General features: G+C 41.6%; 2 protein-coding genes and 1 non-coding gene across 3 annotated transcripts in view; 2 read left to right on the forward strand and 1 right to left on the reverse strand.

Annotated features, from left to right (window-relative positions):
* Positions 1–12,487, reverse strand: part of CSTF3 (cleavage stimulation factor subunit 3) — a 79,501-nt gene extending 67,014 nt beyond the window's left edge. Inside the window, exon 1 of the mRNA XM_066251235.1 lies at positions 12,284–12,487. Coding sequence (XP_066107332.1) covers positions 12,284–12,310 — 27 coding nt within the window. The 5' untranslated portion in view covers positions 12,311–12,487. The remainder of the gene's footprint in view (positions 1–12,283) is intronic.
* On the forward strand, positions 4,679–5,327 carry LOC136320726 (ATP synthase F(0) complex subunit C2, mitochondrial). Its single transcript, XM_066253883.1, has one exon. The coding sequence runs from the start codon at positions 4,737–4,739 to the stop codon at positions 5,160–5,162; it is 426 nt and encodes a 141-aa protein (XP_066109980.1). The 5' UTR covers positions 4,679–4,736; the 3' UTR covers positions 5,163–5,327.
* A 4,712-nt stretch (positions 12,488–17,199) lies between the features above and the next one.
* Positions 17,200–17,275, forward strand: TRNAA-GGC (transfer RNA alanine (anticodon GGC)). Its single transcript has one exon. It is a non-coding gene; the product is annotated as a tRNA-Ala (tRNA).
* Positions 17,276–21,715: the final 4,440 nt, after the last annotated feature.

Genomic DNA, 21,715 nt, shown 5'->3' on the forward strand with positions numbered 1-21,715 from the left:
CCGACACTCTATCCACTGTGCCACTGTGTATTAAGAATATTCTTAAATACACATTTATAAGAAATTTCAAAGAAAACTAATTTTATTGAAATGGTTTTAAAACAAAGTTTTATATAGTAATAGATGCTTAACACAATACAATATAACAATATATTTATATCCCAGCCTGACCAGGCAGTGGCGCAGTGGATAGAGCGTCAGACTGGGATGCAGAAGGACCAAGGTTCGAGACCCCAGGGTTGCCAGCTTCCGTGCAGGCTCATCTGGATTGAGCAAAAACCTCACTAGCATGGATCCAAGGTCACTGACTCGAGCAGGGGGGGGGGGGGGGGGTGTTACTCAGTCTGCTGAATGCTCGTGGTCATGGCACATATGAGAAAGCAATCAATGAACAACTAAGGTGTCACAACGAAAAACTGATGATTGATGCTTCTCATCTCTCTCCGTTCCTGTCTGTCTGTCTCTATCTATGCCTCTATCTGACTCTCTCTCTGTCCCTGTAAAAAAATTAATTAAAAAAAAACCAACAACAACAAAAAAAACACCCCAACAATATATTTATATCTCAATCACAGCTGTTGCTAACACTACTAGCATGGTTACTTGCCTACCTTCATTATTAAAGGAAAGGCTCAATTTAACTTAAGATGAGTGAAAATAAAATTTTATTTTCCCCATTCAAGTTCACGGAACCTCTAAAATTCTATCCACAGGCCCTGGCCGGTTGGCTCAGTGGTAGAGCGTCGGCCTGGCGTGCAGGAGTCCCGGGTTCGATTCCCGGCCAGGGCACACAGGAGAAGCGCCCACCTGCTTCTCCAACCCTCCCCCTCTCTTTCCTCTTTCTCTCTCCCCCTCCCGCAGCCAAGGCTCCATTGGAGCAAAGTTGGCCCGGGTGCTGAGGATGGCTCCTTGGCCTCTGCCTCAGGCACTAGAATGGCTCTGGTCGCAGTGGAGCGATGCCCCAGATGGGCAGAGCATCACCCCCTGGTGGGCATGCCGGATGGATCCCGGTCGGACGCATGTGGGAGTCTGTCTGACTGCCTCCTCGTTTCCAGCTTCGGAAAAATACAAAAAAAAAATAAAAAGAAAAAAAAATAAGTAAATAAAATTCTATCCACAGACATCTGGGGGAAGGGATTACTATGGGGAGTAGGATAGGGCCCCCAATAAAAGGAGCATAACAAAACTTGGGACTAGTTTCCAAGGCATGCACATACCAATGATATTACTCTGCATGACCTGGAAGTGCTGAGGTCGCTGGTTCGAAACCCTGGGCTTGCCTGGTCAAGGCACATATGGGAGTTGATGCTTCCAGCTCCTCCCTCCTTCTCTTTGTCTCTCTCTCTCCCTCTCTATCTAAAAATGAATAAATAAAAAAATAAAATAAAAGATCCACCCTGCAAGCCCACTAGTGGTGATCTCTGTCCATCTGGTGCATTGCTCAGCAACTGAGCTCTTTTTAGCGTCCGAGGCATAGGCCATGGAGCCATCCTCAGCGCCCAGGGCCAACTCACTCTAATCAAGCCAAGGCTGCAGGAGGGGAAGAGACAGAGAGAGAAGCAAGCGGGGAGGGGTGGAGAAGCGCTTCTCCTGTGTGCCCTGACTGGGAATTGAACCCAGGACACCCACACTCCAGGAGTATGCTTTACTACTGAGCCACTGCCCAGGGCCATGTTTGACCTTTTAAACTTTTTAAATTATCGTTTTACTAAGACAATTAAATACCATACAATTCACCCATGTACTTATTTTTTAACTTTCAGTTTTATATTTTTTATTTTATATTTTTTAGCATGAGACAGACAGACATGAAAAGAGAAAGATGAGAAGTATCAACTCATAGTTGCAGCACCTTAGTTGTTCATTGCTTTCTTTCTCTTATGTGCCTTGATTGGGGGAGGGGGCCTCCAGCCGAGCCACTGACCCCTTGCTCAAGCCGACGACCTCTGGGTTTCGAACGTGGGTCCTCAGCGTCCCAGGCTGACGCTCAATCCACTGCACCACTGCCTGGTCAGGCTTTATCGATTTTTTAGAGAGAGGAAGAGAGAGAGTGAGAGAGAGACAGGAACACCAACCTGTTCCTGTATGTGCCCTGACTGGGTATCAAACCAGCAACCTCCGTGCTTCAGGACAATGGTCTAACCAACTGACCTATCCAGCCAGGACAAATAACACCCATTTAAAGTATACAATTCAATGGTTTTTGGTATATTCAGAGTTGTGTAACCATCACAATAGATTTTAAAAGATTTTATATGTAACTCTAAAAAGAAACCTGTACCCATAAACAGTCATTCCCATTTCTCAATTCCCTGGCCCTATCCAACCACCAATCTATTTTCTGTATCTACAGATGTGCTGGTATTTCATGTAAACAATATCATACAATATATGTTCTTTTATTTCTGGCTTTCACTTTACATGTACTAGTACTTTCCTTTCTATTGCCATAAATATTCCACTGTATGGATATCTCACATTGTTTGTTTTGGGTGTTCATTTTATGCCTCCCTCCCTTAGGTATATACCTAGAAGTGAAATGGATAATTCATATGGTAATTCTGTTTTACATTTTGAAACATGTCAGACTGTTTTGCAAAACTATTGAACCATTTAACATTCCCATCAACAGTGTTATGAGGATTCCAATTTTTCCACCTCTTCATCAACATGTGTTATTAAACTTTTTATTTTTTCCCTTTTTGAAGATTATAACCATCCTAACAGGTATAAAATGATATCTCATTACGATTTTGATCTACATTCCCCTGATAACTAATAAAGTTCAGCATTTTCTCATTGGCTCCTTGTATCTCTTTGGAGAAATGTCTATTCAATTCTTTGCCCATTTTTTCTTGGGTTATCTTTATTATTGACTTGCTAGAGTCCTTTATGTGTTATAGATACAAGTCCTTTATCAGATATACAGTTTATAGAAATTTTATTCTATTTGGTAGGTTGTCTTTTTACTTTCCATGCTTAACCTTGTATTTATTTTGTGAAGTTAACTCAGAGAAAACTGAACTTAAGACACTAAGCACACAAGCTCTCTTAAATACTAATGAGACAGAGATGAAAACAAACAAACAAACAAAAAACCCGATGGGAGCCCTGCCGGTTGGCTCAGCGGTAGAGCATCGGCCTGGCGCGTGGGGGCCCCGGGTTCGATTCCCAGCCAGGGCACATAGGAGAAGCGCCCATTTGCCTCTCCACCCAACCCCTCCTTCCTCTCTGTCTCTCTTTCCCTCCCGCAGCCAAGGCTCCATTGGAGCAAAGATGGCCTGGGCGCTGGGGATGGCTCCTTGGCCTCTGCCCCAGGCGCTAGAGTGGCTCTGGTCATGGCAGAGTGACGCCTCCCCGGAGGGGCAGAGCATTGCCCCCTGGTGGGCGTGCCGGGTGGATCCCGGTCGGGCGCATGCGGGAGTCTGTCTGACTGTCTCTCCCCGATTCCAGAGTCAGAAAAATACAAAAATACAAAAATACAAAAAAAAAAAAAAAAAAAAAAAAAGATGGGGGCCTGACCAGGCGGTGGCGCAGTGGATAGGGTGTCGGACAGGGATGCGGAGGACTCAGGTTCGAGACCCCGAGGTCGCCAGCTTGAGCATAGGGTTACTCGGTCTGCTGAAGGCCCACAGTCAAGGCATGTTTGAGAAAGCAATCAATGAACAACTAAGGTCTCGCAACAAAAAACTGATGATTGATGCTTCTCATCTCTCTCTGTTCCTCTCTGTCTGTCCCTGTCTATCCCTCTCTCTGTCTTTTTAAAAAAACAAAACAAAACCCAATGAGGGATAAAGGGTTGATCTGGAACGCTGAGGTCACTGGTTGGAAACGCAGGGTTTGCCTGGTAAAGGCACATAGAAGCAATCAATGAACAACTAAAAGTGAAGCAACTATGATCTCTCTCCCTCTAAATCATTAAATAAAATCTTTTTAAAAATCTTTTAAAATATGAAGCTCTGCGTGTGGAAGTCCTGGGTTTGATTTTTGGTCAGAGCACACAGAAGTGAATATCTGCTTCTCCACTGCTCCTCTCCGCAGCTATGGCTTGAATGAGCAAGTTGGCCCCAGGCGCTGAAGATGGCTCCATGGCCTTGCCTCAGGCACTAAAATAGTTGGGTTGCCAAGCAACAGAGCAGCAGCCCTAGATGGGCAGAACACCAGCCCCAGACTGGGGTTGATAGGTGGATCTCGGTCAGGGCACATGTGGGAATTTGTTTCTTTGCCTCCTTGCCTCTTCCTTGAATAAAAATAAATAAAAAAATTTTAATGTGGCTTTTTAAATTTATTTTTATTTTTTACAGAGAGGGATAAATAGGGACAGACAGACAGACAGGAAGGGAGAAAGATGAGAAGCATCAATCAGTTTTTTGTTGTGGCACTTTAGTTGTTCATTGATTGCTTTCTCATATGTGCCTTGACCGTGGGGCTATAGCAGACCAAGTAATCCCTTGCTCGAGCCAGTGACCTTGGGTCCAAGCTGGTGAGTTTTGCTCAAATCAGATGAGCCCGCGCTCAAGCTGGCAACCTCGGGGTCTCAAACCTGGGTCCTCCTTATCCCAATCCAACACTCTATACACTGCGCCACCGCCTGGTCAGGATACATGTGGCTTCTTTAGATCAAGGGTAGCCATATTAATTCACTAGCTAAAACAAGTAAAATGTTAGAAAAACAGCCCTCTCGGTCTTCTTCGCAGTAGGAGCAGCTCCTGCCACAGCCCCATCATCCCCTGAAAATGTATGCCTGCACCAAGTTTGTTTCCACCCCCTCCTTGGTCAGGAACACCTCTCAGCTGCTGACCCGGTCACTGTCTGCAGTGGTGCTGAACAGACCAGAGACACTGACAGATGAGAGCCTCAGCAGCTGGGCAGCCCCACATACCCCGACCTCACTTATTTCTAGCCGCAGCTTCCAGACCAGTGCCATTTCAAGGGACATAGATACAGCAGCCAAGTTCATCGGGGCTGGGGCTGCCACAGTGGGGGTGGCAGGCTCTGGGGCTGGAATTGGGACTGTGTTTGGGAGCCTCATCATTGGTTATGCCAGGAACCCTTCTCTGAAGCAACAACTCTTCTCCTACGCCATTCTGGGGTTTGCCCTCTCAGAGGCCATGGGACTCTTTTGCCTGATGGTGGCCTTTCTCATCCTCTTCGCCATGTGAAGGAGCTGTCTCCACCTCCCATAGTTCTTTTTCCGTCCCGTGACTTGCCTGCCCTGTGTGTTCCTTTTCCTATACCTCCCCAGGAAGCCTGGGGAAAATGGTTGGCTCAGGGTTTGACAGAGGGGAGACAAATAAATACTGTATTAAAAAAAAAAAAAAAAAAAATGTCAGAAAAACATCAACTAGGTTATAATTTTACCCTTTTGGCTTTATTCAATATTTATGGCTTGTTATGAAATATCTATTAATCTAAAAAATTTAAATATTTGCCCAACTTAAACCCCTTTTCATAATAAATTCTATCATCATTACCACTGTCCAGCAAAACAAAAAAACCTCAAATTCACAGCTAGGTCTTCCCAAAGAGAAATATATAAATTTAGGGACAATGGTAGAAGAGCTTAAAACTATGAACTGTTTTTGGCAGTTGTCCGCGTAATAGGTACAAACATCTGAATGCAGATTTTGCTGCCCCAGGTCTATCCAGAATGTCAACTCCTGTATTTCCTGAAACTCCTGTAATCCTATTGCTTAAAGAATGCAATCTCTCCTAACTATACCTTTCTGCTGAATCTCTACGTTAAACCAGTATGTAGTTCTGTCAACACAGAGCAATGTCTCTTAGAAACCACTGTCAAATACTCTGTACAGTAGTTTTCTCAGTAAACATTAACAATAAAGATTAAAGCAAAGCTGCCTGTCCAAAACTGTCATACTAAATACCACAGGGGTAGTTGACCTTCTTATATTGTACCTACTGCCCACTTTTGTATCTGTTAGTAGTAAAATTTTCTAACCACCCACCAGTTCCACAGTAATGGTGATTTATAAAGTAGGGAAGTAACTTTACTTTATAAAATTTATAAAGCAGAGTTACAGCAAGTTAAAGCATATAATAATAATTACTTACCAAGTACTTTATGTCAGATTTTTGCTGAGTTTGGCAGAATAAATCTTTATAAAACAACCTACTATAGTTAAATCTATCTTTTTATTTATACTTTGGCTGCTCCACTACCACCCACCATGAAAGCTGGAACGCCCACTAGGGTGTGGTAGGGACCAGGTTGACTACCACTAAAATACTACTTAAAAATAGGAGGGGAAAAAGTAGGAAAGGCTACCACAGAAAGATTTTGTTGCCAAGAACATAAAAATAATTAGGCCCAAAGAAAGTATCATGTAACATACATACTTAGCCCGTTCTCTTCCTCTTCCTAAACTTCACACACTTTGGCTTTAAAACTATTTGGCAAGGCCCTGGCCAGTTGGATCAGCGGTAAAGCATCCCGGCGTGTGGAGGCTCTGAGTTCGATTCCCGGCCAGGGCACACAGGAGAAGCAACCATCTGCTTCTCCACTCTTCCACCTCTCCTTTTTCTCTCTCTTCCCCTCCTGCTGCCAAGGCTCCATTGGAGCAAAGTTGGCCCGGGCGCTGAGGATGGCTCCATGGCCTCCACCTCAGGTGCAAGAATGGCTCCAGCTGCAACGGAGTAATGCTCAAACTGGGCAGAGCATTGCCCCCTGGGGGGTATGCTGGGTAGGTCCTAGTCAGGCGCATGCAGAAGTCTGTCTGACTGCCTCCCTGTTTCTTACTCCGGAGGGAAAAAAAAGTTATTTATTATAACTAGCTTAATTCCTTTAACTTAAAAAAAAAAATTGGCATTTCTGTTACCTCTTAACTGCTGGTAAAAATAATTACCCCCCAAAGTAAAAAGACTTCAGTTTTCAACATTGTACGTTTCATCTTTCTTTCCTCATTCATCAGTATATAACAGATCATATATTTTTCATATATTTTACGTTTACAAACTTATTTTCACCAAAAGCAAAACACTGGTTTATGGTCCTGAATTCACCTCTTTATTAAGAACGAATGGCAATTTGGGTATCAAGGCATAACATTTTTCCAAAGTGAGGATCATTCTGTTCATATTTTTTAGCTTTTCCTAATTTTAGGATAGTCTACAGTATGTTTATTTAAAAAAAAAAAAAAACTTTTATTTTTTTACAGAGACAGAGAGAGAGTCAGAGTGAGGGATAGACAGGGACAGACAGGAACAGAGATGAGAAGCATCAATCATTAGTTTTTCGTTGCGCACTGCGACACCTTAGTTGTTCATTGCTTTCTCATATGTGCCTTGACCATGGGCCTTCAGTGGACCGAGTAACCCCTTGCTTGAGCCAAGGTTGGGTCCAAGCTGGTGAATTTTTGCTCAAACCAGATGAGCCCACGCTCAAGCTGGCGACCTCGGGGTCTCGAACCTGGGTTTTCCGCATCCCAGTCCGACGCTCTATCCACTGCGCCACCACCTGGTCAGGCTACAGTATGTTTAAAAAGTCAAGTCTTGTATCTAAAAGGTAAGGCTGTAGAAACATTTTAGAGACTTAAAAGGTTCATATGAATTGACTTGGCCCAAACCTCTTATCTAACAAAACTTTTGAAACCACCTACACTTGTGCCCCAAATATTTATTCTGTATTCATTATTTATGTACTTGTTTCCGCAGGATTAAATTACTTGAGAATATGTAATATATTACGTATAGCTCTGGTCCAAATTCATCTATTCATTTACTGTACACCTTTAAGTATGAAACTGTATTTCCTAGGTTTTCAAGATGCAACAATAAAGGCAGCCTTGGCTGACTAGCTCAGTTGGTTAGACTAGAGCATCGTCCAGAATCTACAGAGGTTGCCAATTCGATACCAGTAAGGGCACATACAGGAACAGATTGATGTTCTTGACTTTCCCTCTCTCTCCCCCTTCTTCTCGTGCTAAAATTAAAAAAAAAAAAAAAAAAGAATAAATAAATAAGGTAGCACCTTCAACCCAAGCTTAATCCCAGTAGAAGAAATCAAAACAATAGTCTACTGTAGGGACTAGTGTAAATGCTGTTGGGAGCAGTGTACAAAGTAAAACAGAGCTAAGAAGAAACAAGATCAAAAGTTGAACCAAGCAGTTTAAAAAAAACCTGCAAGATAAAAACATAGCTATGATTCCACAGAGGAACCAGATGTGTTGTTAGGAGGGGTAAAGTGCTGTGTACAGTTCTGTCACCATTAAACTCACAAAATGTAAACAGGAAGCTCCAGAAGAATACCCACAAACACTGCAAGGTAATTTAAATAGCTTTAGAAATGCAAAAATGGAATTTTTTCATTAATTTTATTTATTGATTTTTAGAGAAGGGAGGGAGGGAGAGAGGGGGGAGAAGTGGGAAGCATCAATTCGTAGTAGTTGCTTCCTGTATGTGCCTTGACAGGGAAAGCCCAGGGTTTTGAACCAGCGACCTGAGGCATTCCAGGTTGAGGCTTTATTCACTGTGCCACTAGAGTCCAGGCTCTTTTTCTCGTTTTGAGATTCAGGGAGATAGAGAGGCAGAAAGGGGAAGGGAGAGAAAGGGGAAGAGAAGCAGATTGTCCTGACCAGGGATTGAAACAGGGACATCTGCATGCCTGGCCAGTACTCTATCGACCAGGAAAACTGGCCAAGGCCTGAACCTTCTTAAAAGAGTAAAAAATATTTACAATAAATCTTACCACTGATTTTGGTTGTCTACAATCATTTCTTGTTTCCAAAGGGCATAAATTCACAGATTCAGTACCAAGAAAGAAATGACCATCTATATTTTTGAGTAACAAATTAAAACCGTTACTGGGTTTATTCAACAAACTTTTTTTAAAGCTTCAATTCCAAAAGGCTAAAAGAAATCTACAATTTATAACTTTCAGGATTCTTTGTCTATTGGCATCTTCCCAAAGCATATCCATGATTCAGAGTGGTTTTGATTTTTCTTTTATTCTTCACTTTTACTTAGTCTCTTTTTCTGGTTCACACTTCAAGCAGTCCTCTTTTCCTTTAAATTTTCAGGACTGTTGTCTTATCACACATAACAAAGGAAGCCAATTGATTCAGTTTAAATCATGTCACGCTTTAAGATATCTTTTAATTACCATTTCAGTTAAAGCTGAGTAATACAATACCTAGGATTTGATTTAAAGTAAGGAGGGTGGGAAGAACAAGTGAAAGTATGAAAGAAACAAGATTTGCCATGAGTTGAAGCCTCTACAATAATCAACCAATGAATGCATGAATAAGTGGAACAACAAATTGATGTTTCCCTCTCTCCCCCTGATGGAGAAAACAAAATTTGCCATGAGTTAAAGCTCTGTGATAGGAATATTATACTACACTTTTTTTTTTCTACTGCTAGATATGTAACATTAAAAAGCTAAAGAAAAAGTGTAGGCTCTGGCCATGTAACTCAGTTGGTTTGAGTGTCATCCCAACATGCCAACGTTGTAGGCTCAATCCCTGGTCAGGGCACATACAAAAATCAACCAATAAAATGCATGATTAAGTGGAACAACAAACTGATGGTTTTCTCTTTCTCCCTAAAATTGATGAATAAAAGTTTTTTAAAAAGTTAAAGATTATATGAAGATGACTCTTTGTTGGTAATCAAATGCAAAAAACATTTTTAAGAAAAAAAACATAGCAGCCATCATAAAATTCGGGACAAGGTGAACCAAAAGAAAAATGGATGCAACTGATTTTAACACATTAAGTAGAAAACTATGAATACATAGCAATACTCAATTTTTGAAAAGGGGGGGAAAAAAGGTGGAAACCTCTTTATGGAAAAATATGAGCCAGTAAGTAGAGTCAGAATATTAGAATTTTAAAACAACCAACACTTGCCACCTCTAATGTAATAACTGAATTATTCAAAGATTATCAAGTGATAAATTAGATAAAAGGTCACTGAAGAACACAGTATTAAGAACCAACCCATAGATTACTAACTGCAAAGAGGAAAATAATTTTTTACAATGAACAGATAACTGCAGTATAACCCTAACCAAGTGATCAAATTTAAACATCACTAACAGCAGAACTAGCTTAAAGTTTCTTTCTTTTTTTTGTGACAGAGACAGAGAGAGGGGCAGATAGGGACACACAGACAGAAAGGGAGAAAGATGAGAAGCATCAATTCTTTGTTGAGGCACCTTAGTTGTTCACTGACTACTTTCTCTTATGTGCCTTGACCGGGGCTGAGGGAAGGTGCTACAGCAGAGAGAGTGACCCGGTGCTCAAGTCCCCCACCTCGGGGTTCCAACCTCGGTCCTCTGTATCCCAGTCTGATGCTTTTTCCACTGTGCCACTGCCTGGCCAGGTTAGCCTGAAGTTTCTTTTAATATAATGTTATCACGTATTCTATCCAAATATAACCCAAATATTATCAAAGCTCTGAGTTTAGGTTTCATGAAATATAAAAGATGAAGGGACAAGTTAAATAACACTGTATAAGTAAAAACCAAACAAATCCAGAAAATAAGAAGTTTTTAATGAAAACTGTCCTGAATTCTTCAAACAGACAATATCTTAGGGGATATAAAACTGGGGAACTATTCAAGAGACATAACCGAATGATGCAATGTGAACCTAGATTATATTCTGATTTAAAGATAAACCCCAAAACTAGGAATCATATTCTTGGGACAACTGGGGAAATTTTAATAAGAACTGGATTTTAGAAATGATATAGTATTCATTTTCTTAGGTGGGAAAAAGGCATGACGGTTATATAAAGGCATCAATGCTGAATTATGTGGGGCTGATGCTGAATATTGGGAATGCTGAAATATTTGTTGATTTATTTTTAAATAAATATGGAAGATAAAGCAGATATGGCAAAATGTTTAACAATTGATTCTACGTTAAGAATTTTATTGTAGGTGTTCATTGCACTTTTAACTTTTCTCTTTTCCAATCTTTGCACAATAAAACCTTTGGGTGAGATTTTTTTCCCCCGTAAATTTTCACCAACATCTCTCCCTTTTAAAACACCACAGTTCTGAAATATTAAAGATCACAGCAACATTTCAGTGTCTTTACAAGTTCAAATTTAATAGTTAACAATAAATTCCAAAATCTTTCAATGAAACTTCTGTACATTACTCCTCCTCCACTTTTAGATTAAAAAAAAAAGAGCCCACAAAAAGAATAGGAATGCATAAAAAATTTGATATAATTTTAAGACTGCATTCTTGGGCATCATATAAAATGTAACCACTGCAAAGATTTCAGGGCTGAAATCAGTGGACAAGCAAACACAAAATTCAGTTAGCCAAACCTCAGTCACTTAGACTACCCTCCACCTTATAAGCGGAGAACTGGAAAAACGAAAAAACTAGGTGTATTTCGTTGCTATGGCAATGGGAAATTTCAGAAAATTAAGACTGCAGACTGGCTAGCCTCCATCTTGAAAACTATTTACCTAAACATACCAAAACTTAAATAGAAAAAATAAGTAACATCTTTCATAAAATATCAGTTTCACCTTTCAAACTAAAAGGTAAACACTGTACCACAAAATTCTGAATAAAGAGCAAAAGAAACAAATCATCTAAAATTGTGAATTTTGAAATATTTAAAAGCCACTTATCCATTATGAAAACAGATGCTTTTATTTACAGGGCTCGAAACAGACTTGTTTCCGATTTATCAATTTCGCATTATTTGTCTCGCTGTAAAACGGAAATGAAATGTAAACAGAAGAGCTAAAAAGAAGGAAGCGGGAGCAAGCTACAAAATTCCTAACTCTTACCCAGCAAAACCATGCTCTTTCCTCATTCGCTCTGAGAAGAGTCTATTTGACCACATTAATTTAATCTCAAATTATTTCCCAAGCTATTAACCTATTTCTGGGTACAGTATATATTAGAGAAAGGGCGGAGGAAATATTGTCAAATTGTTTTTTTTTAAACAGCGAGTACATGTTTAAACAATCCATTCCTAACAACCCTAACATCAAAATGGTATCGAAGGTAGGCATCCAACCGGAGTAGTCCCTTGAACCTAAACTGGACGAGGCGGCTTCCCGGCTATTGTCTAAATCAAATGTGTTCACATTAACGTCTATAACAGAGAAGCCAAAAAGTAACTTTAAATCTCAGTCAGATCTTGCTCCACATTCCCATTATTTTTCTGTACCCGGTTCTCCGGGTTCATAAGACCCCCTGATCCCTTCCTCAAGCGAACACGGCTGGAGAAGCAGGACCAACAGAGTCGTGGAGAGAAGAGGTCGCCACGAGGCCCCACCACTCTTTCCTCACCTGCTCCGCAGATGCGTCGCCTGACATGGTCTCAGATATTTAGAACGTGTAAACTGGCCCGCGAAGTGAAGCTAGAAAAGAAAAATTAAACTAAAAACCTCCCCAGACCAGTAAAGTTATCCCCCAGACCAGTAGAGCCAGACAGCCAACATAAATCGCCACCGCCCACTCAGCTATGAATTAAAATGGCTGCGCCCCTGCCGGTCGAGGAGAGAGGTGTGGCTTCGATATTAACTTCCGGGGCAGTGGGAGGAGTTAAGAGTTCAACTCACCAGTTACTTGACCGCGCAGAAGCAGAGATACCAGGGGGCGGGTTCATGGCCCGTGATGACGTCATGCCCCTGGGCCAGTTTGGCTGTTGTAGAACTGGCTGCAACCGGCTAGGAGGCGGGAAACTTCTGCTTGAAGGTTCGCGCTACTTTTGGAACTTAATTATCAAGATGTGGATCCCGATTTACTGTTGAATCCTGACTGACAATCAGTTAAGTTCAGGCACACTGGCCATCTTAGGGACCAATGCTAAATGTTAATTGCCTTCTGTGTTTGGGTGATAAGGAATCGATCAAGATTTTCTGTGGTCTCAGCTAATGCTTTTTATGCTCCTTGGGGATGAGAGGGACAGAGGAAGCCCCTACTAATTTCTGCTGTCCCTGTCTACTGTTGTGTCTAAGCCTTATGAAGTCAGTAAGGCCCGAGTGTTAAGCTCAGCATCTCCATTTTTCCTCGTCTGTAAAACGGGGACAATAGCGCCCAGGCTCTGGGAGCCCGACGACATTCTTTTGAATCCTGACTTCATCTTTCACGAGAGTGGTAGCTTTGGGCAATTCAAGTTCTCCGTATCTCAGTTCCCTTGCTATAGAATGGAATGACAATAGTACCTGCGATTTGAGTAAGTTATACGCTAAAAAAAGTGCTCAAAACACAACTTGGCATGGGCCAAGATTAAGTAAGCTTATCGTCTCAAACTCCTTTCCATTCAACGATCATGTCTTCTTACACCCTCCTTGCCTATAGTGGCCTATGTGCCAAAGGAAACGAATTTTTCCCCTACACCCCCATTCTCTCCAGTCTCCCGCCTCTGCCTGTATTTCCACCTCTGCCCTTTGCACAGCTTAAATTCTTACCCTTACTAGTAACTAGACACATGAGCAAAAGATTTATATTAACATATTTATTGCACCATCCAACAACAGTATACTAGTTAAATATAATCATAAGGCATCGCTACAGTGGAATGTCATGCAGCCAAAAAGACAGAAAGACATTCATGATATTGTTAGGTGAAAACACAGAATACAAAAGTAGTGTACATTAAGTAAGGTGTGCAGAATATATGTATATATTATATACAGTACTTAGATTGTATAAAATAATTTTTATCTATTTTCTGAGTTTGTCTATGATGAACTAATGGAAGTACAGTAATTCTTTTTTAAAATTTTGTACTGGTCCTGAACAGTTGGCTCAGTAGATAGTGTCCGCCCAGTGTGTGGACATGGACATCCTGAGTTCGATTCCCTCCCTCTCCCCTTTCTTTCCTTCTTCCCCTCTTCCCCTCCCACAGCCAGTGGCTCCATTGGTTTGAACATCAGCAGGGGTGCTGAGGATAGCTCAGATGGTCAGAGCATCGGCCCCAGATGGGTGCGGTCAAGGCGCATGTAGAAAGAAGTCTGTCTCACTATCTCTCCTCCTTTCACTTAATTAAAAAACTAATTAAAAAAATTAAAAAGTTTATAATGTTTATTTTTAGTGATGTTAGAGACAGGAAGGGGGATAAGGAGAAAGAGAGAGAAACATCAGTCTGTCCTGTATGTGCCCTGACCAGGGATTGAACCAGCAAACTCTGCACTTCTGTATAATGCTCTAACAGCTACTGGGGCCAGGGCAAGAACAATATTCTTTAAAAATAGGCCCTGGCCGGTTGGCTCAGTGGTAGAGCGTCGGCTTGGTGTGTGGAAGTCCCGAGTTCAATTCCCGGCCAGGGCACACAGGAGAGGCGCCCATCTGCTTCTCCACCCCTCCCCCTCTCCTTCCTCTCTGTCTCTCTCTTCCCCTCCTGCAGCCAAGGCTCCATTGGAGCAAAGATGGCCCAGGCGCTGGGGATGGCTCCTTGGCCTCTGCCCCAGGTGCTAGAGTGGCTCTGGTCGCGACAGAGTGATGCCCCGGATGGGAAGAGCATCACCCCCTGGTGGGTGTGCCAGGTGGATCCCGGTCGGGCGCATGCGGGAGTCTGTCTGACTGCCTCCCCGTTTCCAGCTTCAGAAAAATACAAAAAATACAAAAAAAAAAAAATAGCATTCACATTCTAGTGTTCAAAGTTTGACTCAAATGCCATTTTTTTCTCAATATTTTTAATGAAAACCTTTAAAGAATCAACAGTTCAAAGAATAATTCAATGAATACCTGTATACCCACCACCTTGATCCAGTGACTAGACTAACATTTTGGCATGATTGCTTTATATATATGTATTTACCTACATAGTTTGTTTGGGGTTATTTTGCAAAATAATTTGAAAAGAAGGGACTCGGGGCCCAGCTTAGCTGGGTACCTCTGGCTTAAGTTCTCTCATGAGTTTGCAGCTAAGCTGTTGTCTGGGTCTGAAGTCTCATCTTAAAACCTGAGTAGGCCTGACCTGTGGTGGCGCAGTGGATAAAGTGTCGACCTGGAAATGCTGAGGTCGCCGGTTTGAAACCCTGGGCCTGCCTGGTCAAGGCACATATGGGAGTTGATGCTTCCTGCTCCTCCCCCTTCTCTCTCTCTCTGTTTCTCTCTCTCTCCCTCTCTCTCTCCTTTCTAAAATGAATAAATAAAATAAAAAATAATAATAATAATAATAAAAAGTATTAAAAAAAAAAAAAAAAAAAAAAAAAAAAACCTGAGTAGATCCTGAACAGGCGGTGGCGCAGTGGATAGAGCGTTGGACTGGGATGCAGAGGACCCAGGTTCGAGACCCCCAAGGTCGCCAGCTTGAGTGCTGGCTCATCTGGTTTGAGCAAAAGCCCACCAGCTTGAACCCAGGGTCGCTGGCTCCAGCAAGGGGTTACTCGGTCTGCTGAAGGCCTGCGGTCAGGGCACATATGAGAAGGCAATCAATGAACAACTAGGGTGTCACAATGCGCAATGAAAAACTAATGATTGATGCTTCATCATCTCTCCGTTCCTGTCTGTCTGTCCCTATCTATCCCTCTCTTTGACTCATTCTCTGTCTCTGTAAACAAACAAACAAACAAAAAAACCTGAGCAGAACCTGACCAGGCGGTGGTGCAGTGGATAGAGCAGGTGTCAGGAACCTATAGCTCGTGAGCCAGATGTGGCATCTTTTGATGGCTGCATCTGGCTCGCAGACAAATCTTTAATAAAAATAATAATAACGTTAAAAATATAAAACATTCTCATGTATTACAATCCATTCATTTCCTACTGCTCATGTTCATGGTTGTGGGTGGCTGGAGCCAATCACAGCTGTCCTCTGGGACAATACCAAGTTTTTATTGGATAATGTGTAACGCACACGGGTTGTTGTATGGCTCTCACGGAATTACATTTTAAAATATGTGGCGTTCGCCTGACCAGGCGGTGGCGCAGTGGATAGAGCGTTGGACTGGGATGTAGAAGGACCCAGGTTCAAGACCCTGAGGTCGCCAGGTTGAGCGCAGGCTCATCTGGCTTGAGCAAAAAACTCACCAGCTTGGACCCAGTGTCGCTGGCTCCAGCAAGGGGTTACTCAGTCTGCTGAAGGCCCACGGTCAAGGCACATATGAGAAAGCAATCAATGAACAACTAAGAAGTCGCAACGCGCAACAAAAAACTAATAATTGATGCTTCTCATCTCTCCGTTCCTGTCTGTCTGTCCCTGTCTATCCCCCTCTCTGACTCTCTGTCTCTGTAAAAAAAAAAAAAAAGTGGCGTTCATGGCTCTCTCAGCCAAAAAGGTTCTCGACCCCTGGGATAGAGCGTTGGACTGGGATGCAGAGGACCCAGGTTCAAGACCCTGAGGTCACCAGCTTGAGTGTGGGCTCATCTGGTTTAAGCAAAGCTCACCAGCTTGGACCCAAGGTCCCTGGCTGAAGCAAGGGGTTACTTGGTCTGCTGAAGGCCCGTGGTCAAGGCACATATGAGAAAGCAATCAATGAACAACTAAGGTGTCATAACAAAAAACTGATGATTGATGTTTCTCATCTCTCTCCGTTCCTGTCTGTCTGTCCCTATCTATCCCTCTCTCTGACTCTCGCTCTGTCTCTGTAAAAAAACATAACAAAACCTGACTAGAGCCTGACCAGGCAGGCGCAATAAATTGGACGCAGAGGACCCAGGTTCAAAACTCTGAGGTTGCTGGCTTGAGCATGGGCTCATCTGGTTTGAGCATGGGATCATAAACATGACCCCATGGTCGCGGCTTAAAGCCCAAGGTTGCTGGCTTGATCCCAAGGTTGCTGGCTTGAGCAAGGGGTCACTCGCTCTGCTGTAGCCCCACAATCAAGGCACATATGAGAAAGCAATCAATGAACAACTAAGGAGCCGCAAGGAAGAATCGATGCTTCTCATCTCTCTCCCTTGCTGTCTGTCCCTATCTGTCCTCTCTGTCTCTCTCTCTGTCACAAAAGAAAACAAACAAAAACCTGACTAGAGCCTGGCCTGTGGTGGCGCAGTGGATGGAGCATCAACCTGGAACACTGAGGTTGCTGGTTTGAAACCCTGGGCTTGTCGGGTCAAGGCACAAACAACAAGCAAACAGTAAACGAACGAATAAAGTGAACTAACTATAAGTTGATACTTTTCTTTTTCCCTACCTCTCTCTCTCTCTGTAAAATCAATTTTATAAAATCTAAAACAGAAAGACCTAGTTAGAAAAGGATTTTCCACCCCATTAAATGTAATTTTCTAAATAAAATATTAGAAAATAAAAGAAAAAGGCCCTGGCCGGTTGGCTCAGCGGTAGAGCATCTGCCTGGCGTGCAGAAGTCCCGGGTTCGATTCCCGGCCAGGGCACACAGGAGAGGCACCCATCTGCTTCTCCAACCCTCCCCCTCTCCTTCCTCTCTGTCTCTCTCTTCCCCTCCTGCAGCCAAGGCTCCACTAGAGCAAAGTTGGCCCGGGCGCTGAGGATGGCTCCATGGCCTCTGCCTCAGGTGCTAGAATGGCCCTGGTTGCAATAGAGCAACGCCCCAGATGGGCAGAGCTTCGCCCCCTGGTGGGCATGCCAGGTGGATCCCGGTCAGGCGCATGCGGGAGTCTGTCTGACTGCCTCCCTGTTTACAGCTTCGGAAAAATGAAAAAATAAAATAAAATAAAAAGATTTATTTTCAAGCATACTTATGTGGGTCTTTGTTGCTCAGGGCTGTCAAATGAAGGATCTCATTTCCTTGCTGTTTGCTAGAGTCCTCCCTCAGTTTCTTTTCACATGAAACTCTCTCTGCAGGGCAGCCTGACAGTATGGTGGGTGGCCTTCCTCAGAGTGAGCAGTCCAAGAAAGAGAATATCCAGCACAGAAACCACTGTCTTTTATAATCTTATCTTAGAGGTGACATCCCATCACTTGTACCCTGCTCACTTTGGCACTTGTACCATATTTGATTCATCAGAAGCTGGCCAATAAATTCACTCAAGAGAAGGGGATTACACAGAGTGTGAATGCAAGGAGGTGGAGGTCATTAAGGGTCATCTTAGATGCTATGTACTTTAGAAACAGCCCAGACACAGTGCCAAGTTCTCATGGATATTAGCTATACTAATAACTCACTTTCCAAGTGAATTGAATCCAATGGGCACTTTTGAGTGAATTAAAAATCAATCAAAATTTTGTTTTAGCTATCACTTGGAATGTGTAAATTAGCACTAGAATTTGGGGATTTATCCTCTAGTATAGTAATAATTAATATTTTTAGAATTGGTTTAGTTCATTCCTTTCATTAACTCCCAACATCATTTTAGAGCTGAAAATAATTTTGATACCAAAATTGTACAAGGTTGGGATTTTCTAACTAATCCTAAACCCAATTTTACTATGAAAAAAATTGGAAGAATCCAAAATCAAAATCCACAAATTGAAATCAGTGGGTTTATCGGTTAGTTAGAGCGTTGTCCCGATAAACCAGAGTTGCAGGTTTAATCCTGGTCAGTGCACGTACAAGAATCAGCCAGTGGCTCTGACCAGTTGGCTCAGTGGTAGAGCCTGTGTGTCCGTGTCCCGGGTCTGGTTTCCAGTAAGGGCACACAGGAGAAGCAACAATCTGCTTCTCTTCTCTCTCTCTCTCTTTCTCTCTCTCTTTTCCTCTCTTTCTCTCTTTCCTTCCTGCAGCCATGGCTCAAATGGTTTGAGCACATTGGCCCTGGGCACTGAAGATGGCTCTGTGGAGCCTCTGCCTCAGGTGCTAAAATAGTTCGGTTGCAAGCATGGCCTCAGATAGGTAGAGCATTGGCCCCAGACGGGGGTTGCTGGGTGGATCCCAGTTGGGCTGCATGTGGGAGTCAGCACAGGGTTTAAAAAGAAAATATAAATTAGATTTATCCATAAGAATGTATTAACATTAGGAAATATAAGGTCTACCGGAAAGTTCTGTCCACTTCTATCACAACAAGTTTCGACACGTAAGCACATGTTTATTTGGCGCACGTGTGCCTCTCAATTTTTATCACTTAATGTATACATACTGACGTAGCAAATTAACTAAAACAAAGTTGATTCACGTTAGTCTTATGTGTGAAGCGATAGTGTACCCATGACTACTGATAAAGTTCACTTATGCCACTGTAATTTTTACGAATTTCAACAAGGAAGAAATGCTATAGAAGCATGTCTGTCATATCCACCATATTCCCTGGACTTAGCACCCTCCGACTATCACTTGTTTTTGTCCTTACAAAATTTTTTGAAGGGCAAAAAATTAAAAAATGAAGAAGATATCAAACAAGCACTGGTTCAATTTTTCACATCAAAAGATAAAAATTTTTCAAAAATGGGATATACAAATTGCCCTCATGCTGGCAATAAATCATTAATAATAATGGCAATTATATTATTTAATAAAGTTTATTGATGTTAAGAAAAGTTTGTATTTTGTTTTATTCCAAAAACGGACAGAACTTTCCGGTAGACCTTATATATTAACAAATATATTGTTATATTAACAATTTTTAAAAAACTTATCATCTTGTAGTTATGTTACAATATTTGATAAAATTCTACACATTTATCATTTAAAAAAAAGAAAATCTCTAGAAACTTACCAATCTGTTAAATATTTCCCAGAAACCTGCAGAAAATAATTGTATTTAATTAATTATTTTTTTAGAGAGAGAGGCAGGGAGAGAGAGACAGGAACATCAAGCTGTACGTGCCCTGACTGAGGATCAAACTGGCAACCTCTGCACTTGGGGACAACACTCCAACCAGTTAAGCATCCAGCCAGGGTTACAGCAAATCATTTTAAATTACAGAAATGGACACTTTCAATTCTACACTACACTGCACTGGAGATCCCAACTAATGCCAAGTGGAATGCAAATACTGGAAAGTAAGATAAATCTGTCAATGGTTTCCAACAATATGATTTTCTACCTAGAAGATAAAAGTAAATTAATTGACAAACTATTAGAAATAATAATGAGATCCAGTAAGGTGGCCAAATATAAGATCTTATAAAAATTAATAGTTTCCTATACTCCTGTATTAATGGATTAGAAAAATGTCATAAATGAGAACATATGCACATAAATGCATAAAAAAACATAAAACATCCAGAAACAGCTCTTGTTCTGGTCACCTATGACCTTCCAATTTGCCAAATGCAGTGGTCAGTCTTCAGTTCTCTTCATCTTATTTGATCTACCAGCAATGATGCAACTGATCACGTCCTTCCTTTGGAAATATTTTTCTCACTTGACATCCAGAATATAAGTTTCTTGGTTTTTCACTACCTCATTGGCTACAATTATTCATACATGTGTGTGTATACATATGTATGTATGTTTCAGCCAATATCACTATAAGACAAATATACTGTTAACACATATTGTAATATTTTATTACTATGAATTTTACTACTTGCAGTGTTTCTATGAATCCCCCAGGTGGCAGACAAATGCAGTTCCCACTCGATTAACTTGGTTGAACATTACATTCTTATTGCAAATCATTAGAAATATTCCTCATGATTCTTGAGTAAAGTTTAATCATACTTACCATACGATTAAGTAACTAATGTTTTATAATTTACACATCAATACTATTAGAAACAATGGTGATTGTTAAATTACTGAGCAATCATTGTAATTAGGTACTCTAATAAATATATATTCCACCTGATCCATCATTCTAAACACTTAGAACTGTATCTGTTGGCTATGGATGCTAATATTGGTCCTTTGTTTGGAATCTGAAAAACTCAAGCATCACTGATAATAGAGCTAAAGCTCAGTTCACCAATTGATTGAATTTTTAAAAATTCTTTGAAGATTTCTATAGTTATTTCTAATTTTAAATCCATGTCAGTTAAAATTAGTTATAAAAGACCGAGTGTGTGTTATACTTGCTATAATATACCCCCTTGCTATAAATACGTTAACCATACCTAACCTCCTGACCCTCACAGCTATATTTTCCTAATGTTTCAGTATGCTTTATATATTTTGACCTACTGGTATTTTACAAAAAGGTTAACAGATGCATGACTACAGCTGTGTAGAGGGATGGGCAAATACTTTAAAAGCTTGTGTGAGGGGGAAGGTATTCGGGGAGACACTAGAATCTATGACAATCCAATAAATTAAAATAAAATACAATTTTTTTAAAAAAAGCTTGTGTGAGGAAATTATCTGAGATTTTATTTTTTAAAGTATACAGCATTGCCTGCCCTGTGGTGGCACTATGGATAAAAGCATCAACGGGGAATGGTGAGGTTGCCAGTTTGAAACCCTGGGCTTGCCTGGTCAAGGCATATATGGGGGTTGATGTTTCCTGCTCCTCCTCCCTTCTCTCTCTCTAAAATAAAAAAAGTATACAGCATTTCCAAGTAATGAATTCTCCATGTACTTGATGAAACTGCCTGGAATAACTATTGACTCATTTTGAATTAGAATGTAAATTAAATACATCTTTTACACATTTAAAAAAATTTGGCCTTGGCTGGTTGGCTCAGTTGTAGAGCGTTGGCCTGGCATGCAGGAGTCCTGGATTCGATTTCCAGCCAGGGCACACAGGAGAAGCGCCCATCTGCTTCTCCACCCCTCCCCCTCTCCTTCCTCTCTGTCTCTCTCTCCCCCTCCCACAGCCAAAGCTCCATTGGAGCAAAGTTGGCTTGGGTGCTGAGGATGGCTCCATGGCCTCGCCCTCAGGCGCTAGAACAGCTCTGGTCACAACAGAGCAATGCCCCAGATGGGCAGAGCATCGCCCCCTGGTGGGCATGCCGGGTGGATCCCGGTCAGGTGCAT

Source organism: Saccopteryx bilineata, chromosome 1, assembly GCF_036850765.1.
Source record: "Saccopteryx bilineata isolate mSacBil1 chromosome 1, mSacBil1_pri_phased_curated, whole genome shotgun sequence".
Classification (NCBI taxonomy): Eukaryota; Metazoa; Chordata; class Mammalia; order Chiroptera; family Emballonuridae; genus Saccopteryx; species Saccopteryx bilineata.